The sequence below is a fragment of the Terrapene carolina genome, unplaced genomic scaffold (genome assembly GCF_002925995.2).
Source record: "Terrapene carolina triunguis isolate 2854851 unplaced genomic scaffold, T_m_triunguis-2.0 Scaffold23, whole genome shotgun sequence".
NCBI classification, from domain to species: Eukaryota; Metazoa; Chordata; order Testudines; family Emydidae; genus Terrapene; species Terrapene triunguis.
Genome location: NW_020664374.1, coordinates 22,684,491 through 22,702,987, shown reverse-complemented (window position 1 = coordinate 22,702,987; position 18,497 = coordinate 22,684,491). Strand labels below are relative to the sequence as shown.

Sequence of the window (18,497 nt, the reverse complement as noted above, 5' to 3'; positions counted from 1 at the left end):
CCTCCATTGCCTTCCAGACTCTGATTGCACCTGCTCCATTTGCAGATGAAATAAGCTGTCAGTGCCAAGCCCCACATGAGAAACTAACCATCACTCAGGCCCGCCTGGGAACACCAGGTGAGTCTTGATTAATTGGACATCTTTGCTGACAGCAGCATTAACAGGACTAAGAGCAGCTTCCACAGACACAGACTTTCAGTTGTGAAAGTATTTCACTATTACAAAAGCACTCTTCAGTTGGGAGGAGGAGCAGCATATATTACCTGACTGGGGCTCAGGGAGGTGTAACAAAAGGATATTTATGTTTTCTTAGAGATACAGACCACACACTTTAATGTAGTTGTTAAATGTACAGTTTAATTTTTGAACAGTTATAAAAATGCTGAGCAGTGAGATTTGGACATAAGAGGTAACTCAGCAAATCTCAACACACAGGTTATTTGCATACTGAAATCATATGGGATACTGGCTAAAATGAGTGTTTTCCTCACATTTCGAAACACACTTCATGGCCTCTGCATCACAGCTGTGATATATCTCCTCTGACAGCACCACAGCTTATGAGTGTATATATGTACTCTGCCTGAGTACCTATATGGTGTGGTGAGAAATCACTTTTTCCTTTCTGACATTACAATGACAGTCAAGGCCTGCAGTGCAGGCAACACCATAGCATCAGGGCCCCCACGATGATAGTGTGATGTTTGGCGCCCATTCTCCAGTTCCAAATGGTGTGGGGTATGAGCGGATTCATGCTGATTGACTAATTACAGCCCTGGGGAATCAGGGAGCCTTTCCCTTTATTGAGACCCTGGGTGGCCACATTACAAGTTCCTCCCTCCACCTGTCTAAATGGAGATGTTGATCCACTATTTTTCTAACTCTCTTTGCATAACGCACAGACAAGTGTTAAACACTTCACCTGTTCCCGTCTAATCTGGTATCATGGCAGAGGAGTTTATGGTAGGTCATACTCTGGATCATGGACCTTTCAGATGGTGGGGAGGATCCCAACTGATGGTTTTACAGGGCCCCCCAAAAAGCTGCCGGTTACCCTGCTTTGAGGAAGCATCCCCATCTTCCCAGTGATTTTTCCAAGAAACATGGTTTTCTCCACATTTCACCTGAGTCATGGGAGATATGGTGATCCTGAGCAGTGACATGTCTTTCTGCTGCACGGCAGCAGCAGTTCTGGAGCTCAGAGCCCCAGTCGTTTCTCTTTCAGTTATACAGGGACTGCCTATCTGTAGCCAAGTGGCCAGGCATGCCACTCAGTGAAGCAGGTCCTCTTTAGGCCTGCAGCCCACTGCCAGGGCATGATGAGTGGGGTGCAGGAAGAGATGGGTAGTAGGGAGCAAACAGGAGAAGGCAATAAGAATGGGAAAGATAGAAAGGTTAATCAGAAAGGAGAAGAGTCTGAGGGAAGAAGAAAGGTGTAGATGCAAGAGGAAACAAACATGGGTGTACAGCATTAATCTGAGGAAGAGAAAAAGGCAGGGAGCAGAGAAAAAAGTGAGATGACACAAATGGAGTGAGACAGGAAAAAGAGCTTTTTCCAAGTGAGAATTCAGGGAAAAGGGAGGATAATAAAGAGGCCAACTTGAGGAGAACACAGTAAAGAGGATTCTGATGGGATGGGCCTCACCATTGCAGCACCCCCTGCTGGATGTTCCAGGGATCAGCTCTGCTAGCCAGGGTTCCCTCTTCTGGTGGCATCCCGCCACAGTCACTTCTCCTCCAGGGATCCACATCACTCCCAGGACCAGGGCATTGTCTTTGTGACACAGCCCTCCAGCTGTGCCACACTCTGTACTCCACACTTCCGGGGGAATGTCGTAGTCCCTTAGTCTAGCCACTTCCTCAGTGGTAAGTGGGGGAAGGGGAGGGACTCATGCCTGCCCACTACTCGGGATCCCGGCCCAAGGACCCTGTAGATGGCCACTGCTTGCAGCACCCCCTCTTACTCCTCAGTAGATTTCCCTGGACCACTTCCCCACGTCCACAGCACCCTCTTTACCCTTGCCTCAGATCCCTGCAGCCCACAAGCAGCTGCCTTTAGCTCCCTGGGTCTCTGCCTGCAGCACTGCTCTGTCCAGGGTGCTTACTGCCTTCAGCCTGCAAGGCAGCCAGTCTACCTCCCTCCTCAAGCTCCAGGGAGTGACCAAAGCTGTTCTGCTGCCCTTCTTATATGGGCCAGCCCAGCCCTGATTGGCTGCTCCTCGCAACCCCTCTCTGATTTGCTGCCTCCTGCGCAGCCTCCCAAGGGCTCTATTAACCCCTTAGAGCCCAGTGTGGGACAGGTGCCCCATCACAAGGATGTAGAAGAGTAAGCTGAATAAAACATTTTAAATTTACCCACTGTAATTCTGCATATCTGAGGAGAAAAAAAACCCCACAACATTCTTACTAGAGGCTAAAACTGATCAGCTGGATTTACACATGACTCCTGTTAAAGCTGAAAATCATAAGAACATAAAAATGGCCATACTGGGTCAGACCAAAGGTCCATCTAGCCCAGTATCCTGTCTTCTGACAGTGGTCAATGCCAGGTGCCCCAGAGAGAAAGAACAGAACAGGTAATCATCAAGTGATCCATCCCCAGCTTCTGGCAAACAGAGGCTAGGGACACCATCCCTGCCCATCCTGGCTAATAGCCATTGATGGACCTGTCCTCCATGAACTTATCTAGTTCTTTTTTGAACCCTGTTGTAGTCTTGGCCTTCACAACATCCTCTGGCAAGGAGCTCCACAGGTCGACTGTGCATTGTGTGAAAAAATACTTCCTTTTGTTTGTTTTAAACCTGCTGCCTATTCATTTCATTTGGTGACCCCTAGCTCTTGTGTCATGAGAAGGAGTAAATAACACTTTCTTATTTACTTTCTCCACACTAGTCATGATTTTATAGTCCTCTATCATATCCCCCCCACCTCAGTCATCTCTTTTCCAAACTGAAAAGTCCCAGTCTTATTAATCGCTCCTCATATGGAAGTTGTTCCATACCCCTAATCATTTTTGTTGCCTTTTCTGAGCCTTTTCCAATTCCAGTCTGCACACAGTATTCAAGATGTGGATTTATATAGAGGCAATGTGATATTTTCTGTCTTATCTATCGCTTTCTGAATGATTCCCAACATTTTGTTCGCTTTTTTGACTGCCACTGCACATTGAGTGGATGTTTTCAGAGAACTATCCACAATGACTCCAAGATCTCTTTCTTGAGTGGTAACAGCTAATTTAGACCCATCATTTTATATGTATAGTTGGCAGGGCCAGCGCTTCCACTAGGCAACCCTAGGCGGTCGCCTAGGGCGGCAGGATTTGGGGGGCAGCATTTTGCCGCCCTCGGCGGAAATTCGGTGGCGGGGGGTCCTTCCGCTCCAGGTCTTCTGCGGAAATTCGGCGGCAGGTCCTTCACTCGCTCTGGGACCCGCCGCCAAAGTGCCCCGAAGACTCGGAGCAGAAGGACCCTCGCCGCCGAATGCTCAGAGGAGGAGCGCTGCCGCCTAGGGCGGCAGAAACCCTGGCGCCGCTCCTGGTAGTTGGGATTATGTTTTCCAATGTGCATTACTTTGCATCTATCAACATTGAATTTTGTCTGCCATTTTGTTGCCCAGTCACCCAGTTTTGAGAGATCCTTTTGTAGCTCTTCGCAGTCTGCCTGGGACTTAACTATCTTGAGCTATTTTGTATCATTTGCAAATTTTGCCACCTCACGGTTTATCCCTTTTTCCAGATCATTTATGAATATGTTGAATAGGCCTGATCCCAGTACAGACCCCTGGGGGACACCACTATTTACCGCTATCCACTCTGAAAACTGACCATTTATTCCTACCCTTTGTTTCCTGTTTTTTAGCCAGTCACCAATCCATGAGAGGACCCTCCCTCTTATCCCATGACAGCTTAATTTGCTTAAGAGCCTTTGGTGAGGGACCTTATCAAAGGCTTTCTGAAAATCTAAGTACACTATATCCACTGGATCCTCCTTGTCCACATGCTTGTTGACCCTCTCAAAAACCATGTTGATTCTTCCCCAACAAATTATGTTCATCTATGCATCTGACAATTTTGTTCTTTACTATAGTTTCAACCAGTTTGCCCAGTACTAAAGTCAGACTTACCGACCTGCAATTGCTGGGATCACCTCTGGAGCCCTTTTTAAAAGTTGTCATCACATTAGCTATCCTCCAGTCAAATCGTTGTTGTGTTTCTTTCCCCACAGTTGACAGACCAGTTAGAGTGTATGCAGATGGGATATTTGACCTCTTCCACTCCGGCCATGCTAGAGCTCTTATGCAAGCCAAAACTCTCTTCCCAAATAGCTACTTATTAGTAGGAGGTAAGAGCACATCTATTTACTGGATTTTTGCCTCTATTCTGAAGTAGCAGAGGAGCAGTATTGCCATGTTCTCAGCTGCAGCTGTTTATTCACTCTGACTTTGAGCACTACTTCCTGTTTTGATGGTATTTTACACCATAACAAATAGTCCATCTTAAAATTTTGTCAAACAAAGTAAGAATCAAGTCAAACTCTGTCCTCAGCTGCATATGCACAGTTCCCAGTCTAGTTAAACTGTCAACCATCAATCCCCACATAAAATTTGTGCTGCACCAGAGTCTGGTGTCACATGTCTCACTGTGTGCATCTTGTTGTCTTATTTCTTGTTGTGGAAATATTTATTTGGAGTTAAGATTTTTTTTTTTAAGTAATTCACTAAATAGATCTTATAAACAGGGCCAGCTCAAGGCACCAGCATCCCAAGCATGTGCTTGGAGTGGCACTTTTCAAGGGGCGGCACTCCGTTTTTTGATTTTGGGTTTTTTTTTGTTGCTTCAGCTTTTTTTTTTTTTTTTTTGCTTGGGGCGGCAAAAAACCTGGAGCCAGCCCTGCTTATAAATACATTGCAAACCAGTAGGCCCAGGAGAGTGTGGTAACCAGAAAGAAGCCCTTGGTGGCTGACAGGTGTGTACCATAAGTGGACAGGCACAATTAAAGGAAATACCTCTATTTTACATCTTTATTCAACCTCTATTTTACATCTTATTCAAAAGATGACACCTTCAGTAGAAGAGCATCCATTAGCACAGGGGTGGGTAAACTGCGGTCTGGGGGCTGCATCCGGCCCTTCAGATGTTTTAATCTGGCCCTCAAGCTCCTGCTGGGAAGCAGGGTCCAAGGCTTTCCCTGCTCTGGTGCTCCAGCCAGGGAGCGGGGTCCGGGGCTTGCCCCGCTCCATGTGTGCTGTGGCTCCTGGAAGCAGGAGCCTGGAAGCTGTCCCCTCTCCAGCTCCTACACGTAGAGGCAGCCAGGGGGCTCTGCACGCTGCCCCCGCCCCAAGCGCTGCCTCCGTAGCTCCCATTGGCCGGGAACCACAGCCAATGGGAGCTGCAAGGGCGGCGCCTGCGGATGGGGCAGCACGCAGAGCTGCCTGGCTACACCTCCGCATAGGAGCCAGAGGGAGGACATGCCGCTGCTTCTGGGAGCTGCTTGAAGTAAGTGCCGCTCGGAGCCTTTACCACCTCCCATGCCTCAATCCCCTGCCCCAGCCCTGACTCCCCTCCCACCCTCCAAACCCCTCGGTCCCAGCCCGGAGCACCCTCCTGCACCCCGAACCACACCCAGAGCCCCCGCCGGAGCCCCCCCCCCCCCCCCCCCGCACCGCAACCTCCTGCCCCAGCCTGGAGCCTCCTCCCGCACACTGAACTCCTCATTTCTGGCCCCACCGCAGAGCCCGCACCCCCAGCTGGATCCCTCACCCCCTCCCACACCCCAACCCCCAATTTCATGAGCATTCATAGCCCACCATACAATTTCCATACCCAGATGTGGCCCTTGGGTCAAAAAGTTTGCACACCCCTGCATTAGCACCACACTGGAGTGTTAGATCAGCACTGATACAGAGGGGAGCGTGTCCAGCTGCTGAGTCATCAATAACCCTTCCTGCAGCAGTAATAAGATTTAACATTTGTATAGTTCTTTACACCTTCAGAATGCTGTACAAACATTAACTAATCTACACAACAGCCCCAGGATATAGGCCTTATTTCCCAGCTTATTAAAAACCAGGATTAGAATATAAAATTTCCTGAGTCCACATCCTATGCAACATTCCTCCAGAGCACACTGCCTCTTACAATCCCACAACTGGGTTTTCATCAGAGATTTCCTGTTTGAATACGGATCAGGCCAAACCTCACATGCTATGAAATCTGCTAAATCCATAGCCCAGGCCACTATGACTGCACTTGTGTGTTATTAATTTGTGCTGGTTTCAATATAACTGTCCAACAGTGATTTAGAGATGTGTAAGCAAATTTCTGGAACTTTGCAGATCATTCCTCCTATTTAGCATGCACTTCTGGTCTCCGTTTCAAAGACAGAAAGAGGCACATCTTTATTTGGTTTGAAAATGGAATGTAACTCAACAAACAACTTTAAAATACGGATATTGATCAGAAAGTTCTTACCAACCAGATGTGCTAATTGTGCAAAGTTAACATAGAAATATTTTGTTGATTGTTCTTATGTCAGTTTGCAGTGATGATCTAACCCACAAGTTCAAAGGCTTCACGGTAATGAATGAAAACGAGCGGTATGAGGCACTCAGACACTGTCGCTACGTAGATGAAGTCATCAGAGATGCTCCATGGACGCTCACACCGGAGTTCCTAGAAAAACATAAGGTACCATTCTTCTCCAAACCCCATCCATTCCTTCTGTAAATTAACTGCTGGGAATACATAACAAGGATACGAGATTCTATTAGCTGGAATAAATTAAGTAATTCAACTCCCAACAGCCAATTATTACAAATCACCTGCCAGTTCTAAATCAGAAAACTTTCTGTTCTCTGGCTCTTTTTGATGTAAGTGGAAGTGGGCACATATTATGTTTTTTGGAGACTGACAAAGTACCAGCACGTCAATAATGCAAACTTAACTCATTGACCTGTGAACAGGACACTCTTCTCAGATCTCCTGCCTTTTGGAGCTAAGCATATATCAGGGATTTACATCATGAGACTTCCCATGGGTTAGAAAGTGACTAAGGATTAAAAATACCCACAACTTGCCAGGTACTCCCTTATTCAGAGGCACCCAGTTGTTATTTCATATAGTTAAAGTCTAACTCCCAAGGCTATAATATACATGAAGTGTATGTTATCTTCTTGATGCCATGGCAAGTGAGATCCACCAAATAAGTACTGTGACAGACCCAGACCAGTGGGGTACAGGAGTCTGGTAGAGGGCAAATATACTGGTCACTGGATGAGTAGTTTTCTGTTCCCTGAGTGACTAGAGAAGAGGCTGCACTAGAGTAATCAGGAACCTGCTAGAACCACTTAAGGCAGGCAGCCTAATTAGGACACCTGGAGCCAATTAAGAAGAAGCTGCTAGAATCAATTAAGGCAGGCTAATCAGGGCACCTGGGTTTTAAAAGGAGCTCACTTCAGTTTGTGGTGCAAGTGTGAGGAGCTGAGAGCAAGAGGTGCAAGGAGCTGAGAGTGAGAGGGTGTGCTACTGGATGACTGAGGAGCACAAGCGTTATCAGACACCAGGAGGAAGGTCCTGTGGTGAGAATAAGGAAGGTGTTTAGAGGAGGCCATGGGGAAGTAGCCCAGGGAGTTGTAGCTGTCATGCAGCAGTTACAGGAAGCACTATAGACAGCTGCAGTCCACAGGGCCCTGGGCTGGAACCCAGAGTAGAGGGCGGGCCCGGGTTCCTCCCAATTGACCTGGACTGTGGGTTCTTCCAGAGGGGAAGGTCTCTGGGCTGTTCCCCAACCCACATGGTGAATCTCTGAGGCAGGAAAATCCGCCAGTAAGCGCAGGACCCACCAAGATAGAGGAGGAACTTTGTCACAGTACTAAGAACAGAGTTAGCATTTTTTAGGATTTGGATCAAAGCAATAGGACAAGAGATCATGGTGGCATCCCTCATCTGGATTAAGCAAGTGGATAATGATTAGATAATTTTTGTTAGCCTAACGGTAACAAATAAGAATACTCTTTTGTGTTAATGTTCAGGGGCAGATATGAGGGACTAGTCTAGCAATAAACTACATATGACCATGTTTACACTACAAAATTAAGTCAATCTAATTTACGTCAGCATCCAGTAATTACACTGCTTGTGCGTTTCTACACTTTGCTCCTTCTGTCAGTGGTGTGCATCCTTACCAGGAGCACTTGAACCAATTGAACCGTCCGTGCGGGGCATTGTGGGGCAGCTTCTGAAAGCTAGCAACAGTCGATGTAACACCGTGTTTATACTGACACAGAATCATCCTAACTACATCGACACTGACCCTATGCCCCTCATGGAGGTGGAGCTATTAAGTCGGAATATCGGGCGAGTTACGTTGAGAGGAGCAAAATTTTAGCGTAGACACTTACAGTGTTGGGTTGATGTAAACTGCCTTGTAGAGACCTAACTCTGTAGGGTAGAGCAGTGCTCAGTCTCTCTTTAGGGAAAATCTGGGGCCCGGTTGCTTGGTGTGCTTGGGCTGATTTGCACAGGGGGATCTTCAGGTGGCATAGAGCTGCTAAAGAATCAGTTGCACCAGGGTCATCATTTGCTATGGGGTAAGGAGGGCAACTGCTCTCCTCGACCTTGGTTTGATCTCCTCAAACTTTTCATAGCTCTGAGCTCCACTTTTGTTTTCCATCCCCCCAGATTTTGCAGGATATAATACAACCACATATAATCTTCTATATACTGACAGAACTTGTCCCCCTGCCCCTGAATTTTTCTGAAATGATGAAATGTCCCTGAACTGCACCCACAAAATGCAGGTTCAGAAAGGGGGAATGGACTTTAACAATCTGGTCCATACATACTGACTAAAGTCCTGCTCCTGCTGCTCCCACCGAATAAGGGCAAATCTCCCAATGATTTCAGTGAATGCCATCATCAGCCAAAAGTATGTACGTGTGCCACTGTCCTCTAATGGATAGAACTTCAGACCTGGTGAAGTGCACCCTACTGACTGCCCTACAGTGTGTATATAAACCCAAATGCAGCTACAGCTCACTGGAATTTACTTTAGCTCAAATGAAATAGTTCTTTGTAATGAATCTATGGTTTGATAGTTTCTAAATAAACAAAACGCATACACACAAATATGGGAAGCTGGGAATAGAAACCCTGCTCCTTCAGTTTTAAAAGTCAACTGTCTGCCACTTGAGTTAAAGGAGATCTCCTGTAGGTAACAGTAGCAGCAGTAGGTCCCTTATCCTTTGTGCATAGAGGACAACATCACACACAAAGCAAGGGTATGTTATACCTGTACTCTTGGAGCCAAAAGTCCTGAGTTCTACCATAATTCCACATGGTGTGCTCTGTTGCAGCCCCAGCCCTACTGCAATGTTTTAAATAGTACCTTTCAGATGAGACTTTCAAAGGCAGGCAGACGCAGTTCAGAAAAGAAACTGTCCTTCCAAAACCAATGCAGATTCTCTGATGGCTGCATCTGATTGTTTCTTCTCCTGTAACTTTTGCAGATTGATTTTGTAGCCCATGATGACATTCCATACTCTTCTGCTGGCTCAGATGATGTGTACAAGCACATAAAGGAAGCAGGTGAGAGCAATTTTCTGTTTTATCTCTCTCCATTTCAGCCTTTATTTAAAGCCCATCTATGTATGTTACCGCCTTGTAACCACACCCGCTGGAGGAGGGAAAACATTCCCGTCTGGCCTGTCAACATATAAGTGCTGCTGACTTCAGCAAAAAGGTTTGCATCTTGAAACCACCGGTGATGACCCGGGCTGGGTAAACAAAAATAGGTTACAACTGTAACCTTCCGGAAGCCATTCAGTTTGCCAGTAAACATTCCTGCTTGGATTACTGTTTTGATTTGCGGTGGTTCGTAAGCAGTATTGAAATGCTGCGAAAGGAGTTTACTTCCCATGTACCTATAGTACCATGGCCAACATTCAGGCACCTGTTTTCCCTGGGCTAAGGTGCAGCTCTGTTCTGACTCACAAGAGTGACTCCTGTTATGGGGAAAGCGTACGGTTAGCAATTAAAAATCATTAGGACCAGATATGCATTTACCCCAAAGCCCCGTTACATGACTCTGGCACTGCAACGGGGCCTTAAAGGAGTGTAATACGGCCTTAGGATAAGTGAGAAAGAAGCTCATTCATGTCTAACTTTGAGTGTGAGCCCCTCTTCTCATTCCCTCTCCAACCATAGTGTAGCTCAAACATATAAAACAGAAAGGAACCTTAATTTTAAATGGAGCAAATAGTAACCGTTCTTGCCACAGAGACAGCAGGCTTGATTCTCCACTGCCTTGCACCATTTACATCTGCGGGTGTAAAACACATTGCGGGTGTAAGTGAGTGGATTAATCTGATCTGGTGACACTTTTCAGCCACTTTGTACAGGCGTAAGGCAGTAAAGAATCAAGCTCTGCCTCTTCCTCAATGCCCATGGTAACAATTGAAACCAGCTGAGCATAGCTTTCATTCCTGAGGTGTGAGGATAGGAGTGTAGGTGTTCTCAGTGTAGAGTCCCAGAGCATGGAATTTGCTCCCTTCCTTGGTCTATCAGGGACTCAGTTTGGTGGCCTTAATGGAGTCTGTCAGGGCATGTTGTGACTGATCAGGGTTTGGTAGCTGTCTCCCACTAAATCAGTGCGCTAGGGTGACCAGACAGCAAGTGTGAGAAATCGGGATGGGGGTTGGGGGATAATAGGAGCCCATATAAAAAAAAGCCCCAAATATCGGGACTACCCCTATAAAATTGGGATATCTGGTCACCCTACAGTGCGCCCACCAGCTGTCCTGACGATATCCAGACCTCGACTACACTGTTCTCTTTGGGGCCACTGGTGGTTGTGCCATTGCAGTCCTCACCCCTCCTAAGGCCGACTTTTCACCACCAGGGCCTTGCTGCCATAGGTATAACCCAATATTGAATCAAGACCACTGCAGAATATAGTATTTTCTAATCTTGTTTTTCTTTTTCTTTTTTTTTTCTTGTTAACTGTTTAGTTTATGATAGATAGCTAATGAGTGAGTATGGATTTGTATGTGTATGCTGTTAATAATAATAATACATTACACAATGATATTATAGGCAGAACTGATAGCACCACCTACTATGAAGGTTGCCTGACACTTCCCATTATAAGACCATGGTTTTTGGTTGCTTTTTGTCAAACCGTAATCACATGCTGAAGCTTTCCATGCAAGGTATCCGCCTCAGGCTGAATTTTTTGAAACATTTCAGCCAAAACAGTTTGGCCTTTTCCAAGAAAAAGGCGAGGGAAATGCATGTTGTTTTGCCCATGTTAATAAATTCTGGTGACCGTTTCTTTGAGAAGCTCTTGTGCCCTTATACTTTGGAGCAAGGACTTGAAATCTGACACGCTGGGGAGTCTGGAAGCCTGGATTGCTAAGGAACGGAGAGCTGGGGCTCCCAGGCTCTTGGTTCCCTGTCAGTCCACCACATGGGCTGCTGAGGAGCCAGCGGGAGAGGTGGCAGGAAACCAGAAAGGTTCCAAAATCTGCCTGACAGGAAGCCTTCTGTTGGAAACCTGCCTGGTTTCTGGCAGAATTTCATAGGAATTGAACTATCTCCACGGAACGAGAGATCTGAATTAAGATTGAACAGACGACCTTAATTCTGGCATTTCCTAACTTTTAAGTGCTTGACTTTGACTTAACCTCAATACTGTTCTTTTTGCATAGTTTTGGTGAGCGTAGCATGTACAAACACGATGGGCCAGGTTTTCAGAAGAGCTCAGATCCCAGTCAGACACCTAAATGTCTAGCTGGATTTTCAAAAGTGCTGAACACTGAAGCGCTCCTACTAAGAGCAAGTTGAGCTCTTTTGAAAATCTGATCAATGTGCAGCATGGGCTGTAAGGAACATCAACTTTTATACAAGCCCCGAGTTTATTTTATTTCCCAGCAGTTTTCCCTCTCCTTTTCTTTAGGAAAAAGATATTTAAATATATTTCAAAAACTGTTTATTGCTCTAGTACCCAGCACCATAGCATCTAATTAGTACCCAGGTAAACTAGATCTGCATTGGGAGGTCCATATTGGACTGCCTCTACCCTAGGTATGTTCATCCAGAGCGTCTGCCATGGAATATAGGCAGAAAAGGCCTCAATTTCTATTACAAAAATCAGTAAGAGGAAAAAACAAATATAATTTTCAAGCCTTCTTTATGCATCAAAAAGCAACAAAAATAAAGAACACGAACCCAGTTTCCCCCCTTCACATGCCACCTTGAAGTCAGACAATTGACAGAATATTCCACCTGCCTTCTAAATGAAGGTTATCATGATAGGATGTTGCTCTTTTTCTACAGCCTACATCTATTTTAAAAAAAATTCAATTCTTTCAATGCCTTGCTGGCTTCTGTTACTGTTGTGATGCTCGGTGACTCACCTAGATCTGCTGTGTCTGCTCTCTTGCACCTATGTCTCCTCCATGTCAGACAAATGATTTGCCATGTGATCTGTGGGTTCCGAGGCAGTGGATCCAGTCCAACTCTGAAGTGAATGGGACTCTTTGTATTTGTCTTTAATGGGAGCTGGATTGGGCCCTGTGAGAAAAATGTAAACCATTGTGATGTCAAAAGCCTCTTTATCATGAGCAGCTATCATAACACAGTGAACACTGCAGAAGAGGGAAGCAATTAAACCTTCCTCCCACAGCTCTCTGGAGCAGACTGTTTCAGGCACATGAGACTTTTCCCTCTTCCCAGCCTACATCAATGTGTGCACGTCTCTCTAGAATTTCCTAAGGCCTCAGAATCTACTATCTGGTAATTTGCAAGTGTTAAGTGAAACGCTCAAATTACCTTGTAGTGAGCTAAAAGCATGAGCCTCTATGATTGAGCTAAAGCCCCAGGCTGTCAAAATGGGCGATGTAACAGACTCGCAACCTCGGCGGATTGGGAACAGAGGAGAACACACAATATGCAGTGACCAATGTGTTAATTATGTGTTGATTCCTTGAGGAATTCACATTGTCAAAAATGAACAGATTAACGCCATATTAGTCAAACATTACAGTATCATTACTAATCAGTCTTTGGCAAGCGCTGACAGTGAGGGCTAATCTAGCAATTCTGGGGCTGCTGCATGGAGCCAGCTCTTACTTCTCCATTACTGTAAAACAAAGGTGTGACACTGAAGTTCTGACAAGAAATTGAAACTTCTTCACTTAAGTCACATAACCTAGGTTAGGTTTCAAAGGCCAGTCCCCCTCACAAAGGGTTGCTGGTACAATTGCGTACTGCACTCTTCCCCTATGACCTCAGGTAGCTTTCTCAGATACATTTGGTTAAAAAGGGAGCAGAAAAAGCCTTTATAATTTTTTTTTTTTTTTTACTGGCCATTATTTGTAGCTGGAATCAGTGCTGTGTCCATAGGTTTCTCAAGCACTCCACCTCTCCTGCTCCTGTGGCTGGCCCAGCTTGCAGATTTCATTTTACATTAAAATCTCATGTTGGCTCTGGCTAAGGGGTTTCGATGGATAATTGAAGTAAGCAGTTGTGTGTTAGGGATCTCTGACGGGATGGAGGGAGACGGAATCTGTTCCCCAAGACTGTGGAACATCATAGCTGAGTGAAGAGAGAACTGGATTGGGTTCTATTCCAAGCGCTACTACTGGCCTGGTGTGTGACCATGGGCAAGTCATTTCATCGTGCTGTGCCTCAGTTCCCACATGTGATACCTACCTCCTTTGTAAAATCCTTTGAGGTCTCCTTAGGTGATATCCTTGGCCACCATATGAAAGCATTATTACTGCAGTCAGTCCTCCCAGCCTGGGGGGTTTGGTCAATGAATCTGCATAGTTGTGAACCTACTCACTTCTCACTTTCCGTAGCCCCACCACCCCTTTCACATTGCCTCGTAAAGAGCTGTTGGGGAGCAGTGCTGTGTATGGGGATTGTATAGCCCTTTAATAGGTTCTTCACCCCCGCCCCTCCCAGGTTTTCTGCAGCAAATTGGGTCTTCAACACCATGGACAGGAGGCTAGGTTTGACGCTGAAGAACAATAGCTGAAGAACAGGTGAGGGGAATGGAAGAAAAGGAGACAACCAGATTTAATAGATGAGGAGAACCTTAATAGAAATGGACTGTATAGTTTTAAAGCAACTATGCAGTGGGCTCAGAAAAGCCTTAATTTTTTTTAATTGATGGTTTATAGAAATGCAATGGATCAGAAAGTTGTATTGAACCATGATTAATTTTATTTCTCACTTTTGCAAGGTTATCTGTCCTACATATGCCCCAGCCAGTCAGTAATATGACTTGTTTAGCTGGTGACAATTAAGACCATTCAGTAAATGACTAACCAGCATAAATTTCATGTTTTAAGAAAAGTAAGGTCTGATTTCTCCTTTCCCATCCACTCTTATCCTCACTGTGGATCTCTGGTGGATGTTTTGCACTTGATTCTTGCACCAAACTACCTTGGAAGCAATAGAAGGTTCACACACAAAATGATTACGGGACAGGTAACAGAGATTGACAGCAGGTAAAATCTGGTCGGAAGGGTGATTCTTGATCTTCTATTGTAAAGATAGCTTTGTTTAAGACTATAAAAAAATTTCAAGAAGCAACCGGCATGGAACTTGAAAGGAGGAACACAGGTTACAAGAGGGAGGGTTTGGAGGAAGTGCCAAGAAGTCAGTCTGTGCGCACCTGGCTAGAATGCTAGCTGCAGACGCAGCATGTCTGCAAATAGTTCCCTTAATAAAGAGCCATTTTCATTTTAGAAACATAAACGTTGCTCTGCTACCAATATTACATGCCAGGATCTGTTTGTGAAACTGGCTAAAAATGCAGTTTAAGCTAAAACAATTGTAAGCCAGTATTTTTTCAGGCATTCGCTTAGCTTCAACGTGTGCTTAGATATGTTTTACTGCTTCCCATAAAAGCTTCCTTAGCAACTGCTGCAATTCTGAAAAGCATGCTAGGGAGAGTATTGTGACAATGATTAAAACTGCTTAGCAGAATATTAATTAGAATATAGAGGGGGGAAATGATGTGTTTAGCATTAAATCACAAGAGGCTGTTGCCTCTTGATTCCCTCCCTGAACCCTGTGAAATTGGGCTAACAACGCTTACTTTACTCACAGGGGCATTGTGAGGATTAATTAGTTAATATTTGTACAATCCTTTAAGACATTAAGTAGTAAGTACTATTATTTCACAAGACTATTTCCAATCCAGCCTCACAACTCCGTATCATCTGCAGTTTCATATATAAACTATTAAACAAATGCTTGGATATGGAGCCTTATTTGGCTTGTTTGGACATGGTTTCTCTATTGGCCCTCAAAGTGGGTGCCCTTTGCATTTCTATCTGGTCTACATAAGTCTGGGCCAGACAATGCCCTGAGGTTCTCCTCCCTTTATTATTTCATATTTTACATATCCGTCCATCTCTATGACACTCCAAGTTGAAGGAGGGAGAACAGTGTTTTCTCAGCATAATGCCACTATGGGCTGTGAATCATTCATCAACAGTGCCTTTAAACTGCTCTCCCTTCCAAGTGGAACTATGAAACCTGACCTTCGCTGGCCCGAGACTCATGCAGTGGGTGGCCTAACCTCAATCTCCATTACCTACTTAGGTCATTACTAAGGCTGTGGATTAATCGCAGTTAACTCACACTGAACTATCAAAGCCATTACTCTTCTTCCAGGTTGACCAGTAGAATTATTTTATGCAAACTAGTTTGCCCATCCCTAGTAGAGAGCTTGGAATGCTTAACACAGTCATCTCTACTTCATAAGCCAGACGCTGGCTCTGGGAGTTGAGTTTTCTTCTTTGCATGGTGTGCATTATTTCACTGAATGCTGTACAGAAGATGTATTCATGGTTACTGCTAATATTGCTTCTGCCTCTGGCTTTATTTAACAGTACACCGGGGCTAATCTTAATGGCAAGCAGTTAAAAACTAGTCAAATATTTTGAGGAAATAAGCTAGTAATAATAATAAGTAGCCCTCTTCACCATCCCGGTTGTACTTCCTCTTCCTGTGAAAGAGTACAAGCAAACAACACTTCCTTTGTACTCCCCCTTCAGTGTAATGAAGAATCTCCGCTATACGAGAGAGTCAAAGAGCCCAAGGGAATGAGAATAGCAATATAGAATAAAATATAAGATCTAAAGATCTTATAATGCCACAGACAGCCAACTAAACCTCACAATAACACTGGATGCTGGCAAATATTATCCAAGTTTTACGGGCTGAAAAAATGAAGCACAAGGCAACTAAATGACTTCTCCAAGGTCATACAGGAAACCAGTGGCAGACCCAGGATTAGAACACATGGGTGAAATCCTGGGCCCATTGAAATTAATGGCAAAACTCCCACTAGCTTCAGAATTTCACTGGATATCTCTCAGTTCCCAGTTACACACCTTAATCACAGGAGCATTCATGCTAAAACATGCATCCCTGCCTAACTGCTGTGATATCTCGTCATGTCACTCGTCTCTCTTTGCTTTCCACTTTCACCAGGAATGTTTGTGCCAACACAGAGAACTGAAGGTATCTCAACATCAGACATCATTACTAGAATTGTACGAGACTATGATGTCTATGCTCGACGCAACCTCCAAAGAGGATATACCGCCAAAGAGCTGAATGTTAGTTTTATAAATGTAAGTAAGCACATCTTCTCTTCTCCCTCTTCTGATAGGGTTTCCATTAGAAGCCCAACCTTGGAGTAGGGGTTAAGATACGCTAATTTTCTCTTGTGCTTTTGAAATGGGGAATGGAACAGGGCAGGAGTTGGTTAAAACTAACTGAGAAAAATGAACATTGGTGGGTTTATTTAGGGATTTATTTTTAAGAAGTCCTGGCAAGTATCAGCTTCACATATACCATTTGGCATTGTTCTTGGAAACTGTAGCTCTTTAAGTAAAGCCAATGCTCCCAATTTCCCAAACTACTGCATACTTCTCATGGAGCTGCTGCTAATTTAATAACACTACCGCTAAAAAAAGCTGCCAATCATGTAAGGAAGACAGTCACAGTCTCTCCAAAAAGCAGCCTGCAGTTTGACTTTGTTTCCTTATTGTTGCTGTGATGTGGCCAAATGCCAGAGATCAGAAGGAAAAGGCATAGAAAGCACAAGCGTCATTATCAATTTCCTTCCTCTACAAAGCAATTACATTAAAAAAAAAAAAGATGTTAAAGTAAGCTTAAAGAGTCCAGTGTAAGCCCGGGGGGAGGGAGGGAAATATCATTGGTGAGCCACTGTTTTGACAGGTATTGCAGAAGTCGGAGAGCAGTGTGTCAAGTCATATAACATGTGTCACAAAACCTAAGCAGAACAGAATGAATTAGAGAGCCAGTATAAAAGCTCAGAGGTTGCTGAGGATTGCTCTGGAGGATGCAGTATTTCAAATTAACCTGCTTCTAATGACAGAACTCTCTGCACTGTCCAGGAGAAGGGTAAAGATGTGAAAGAAACATACGTTTTCCTTCCTCCATTTTCTCTTTCAAGGCTTAGCAGCATATCCCCGTGAAAGTGACAATGCTGAAATGCTCCTCTGCACTGTGCCATATTACATTGTGAATGACTATAGCTAATCAATGAGGAAAAATTTTAAAGGAAGGACAATGCACCATAAAATGTACCTTTCCCATTTATTTGCTATGTGCAGGATAGTTGTATTTATTTCATTAGCCCTCACTTTAGCACTTTGCTATAAAGAGAAACACTTAAGCAGATATCTAGCCAATTTTGATAAAAAATGAGTCAAAAGTATTGTCAAGTCTTACACCTGTCCCTGAGTCCCCCTGCCAATTTTTGTGAGATTGCAATTATATTTTCCTACTTTTTCTTTAATACTCTATTCCCCCTTTTGCTGTATCAAAGAGCCATATGAACAACAGGGGAAACTGTAAATAAAGTGCTATCAGGTCACAAAGTAGGCAACGGGGGAGAAAGATTTTTCTCCCTCCAAATTTTCATTTCCAGTAATCTGAAGTGTTACTTGTTCTGACAGCAAACAAACTTATTTCAGACAGACATGTCATTTTGAAGAGGACAGTGCCCCCTTAAATATTTTCTAAGCAATGAGGACGGACTGTGTGTGTTGGATTAGACCCTGGGACTTGCAATGGGAGTTAGGCATCTATTTCGATTAGGCATTTTGATAAGTCCCACTCAGTGTCAGGGCTTGCCAGGACTGAGCCCCGGCATCTCTCGGCTTGGTGGTTCATAGCCCCAGCACCTCTGGGCTTGCCACGTTAGTAAAAAGTAAAAAAACTGCTTGAGCCCCGGCACCTCTTTCATTACAAATTAAGCACTGGTCCCACTAGATGCCTGTCTGTCTCTTTAGGCACCTAAGTACCTTTGTAAATCTGGCCCTTTCTCAAGCCAAGAAATGACAGGCTGAGTGGCACAATTCTCCCATACTTGAGACAGAATAAATCAGACAGTCTATAGTTTTTGTGTGTGTGTGTGTGTGTGTGTGTGTGTGTGTGTGTGTGTGTGTGT

General features: G+C 44.6%; 1 protein-coding gene across 2 annotated transcripts in view; it reads left to right on the top strand.

Moving 5' to 3' along the window:
• The window catches only part of LOC112118065 (choline-phosphate cytidylyltransferase B), a 66,169-nt gene that overhangs the window by 37,393 nt on the left and 10,279 nt on the right, over window positions 1-18,497 (top strand). For both annotated transcript variants that reach the window (XM_024216264.1, XM_024216263.1), the window contains exons 2-6: window positions 18-117; window positions 4,224-4,340; window positions 6,534-6,685; window positions 9,505-9,583; window positions 16,508-16,650. In XM_024216264.1, coding sequence (XP_024072032.1) covers window positions 18-117; window positions 4,224-4,340; window positions 6,534-6,685; window positions 9,505-9,583; window positions 16,508-16,650 — 591 coding nt within the window. The remainder of the gene's footprint in view (window positions 1-17; window positions 118-4,223; window positions 4,341-6,533; window positions 6,686-9,504; window positions 9,584-16,507; window positions 16,651-18,497) is intronic.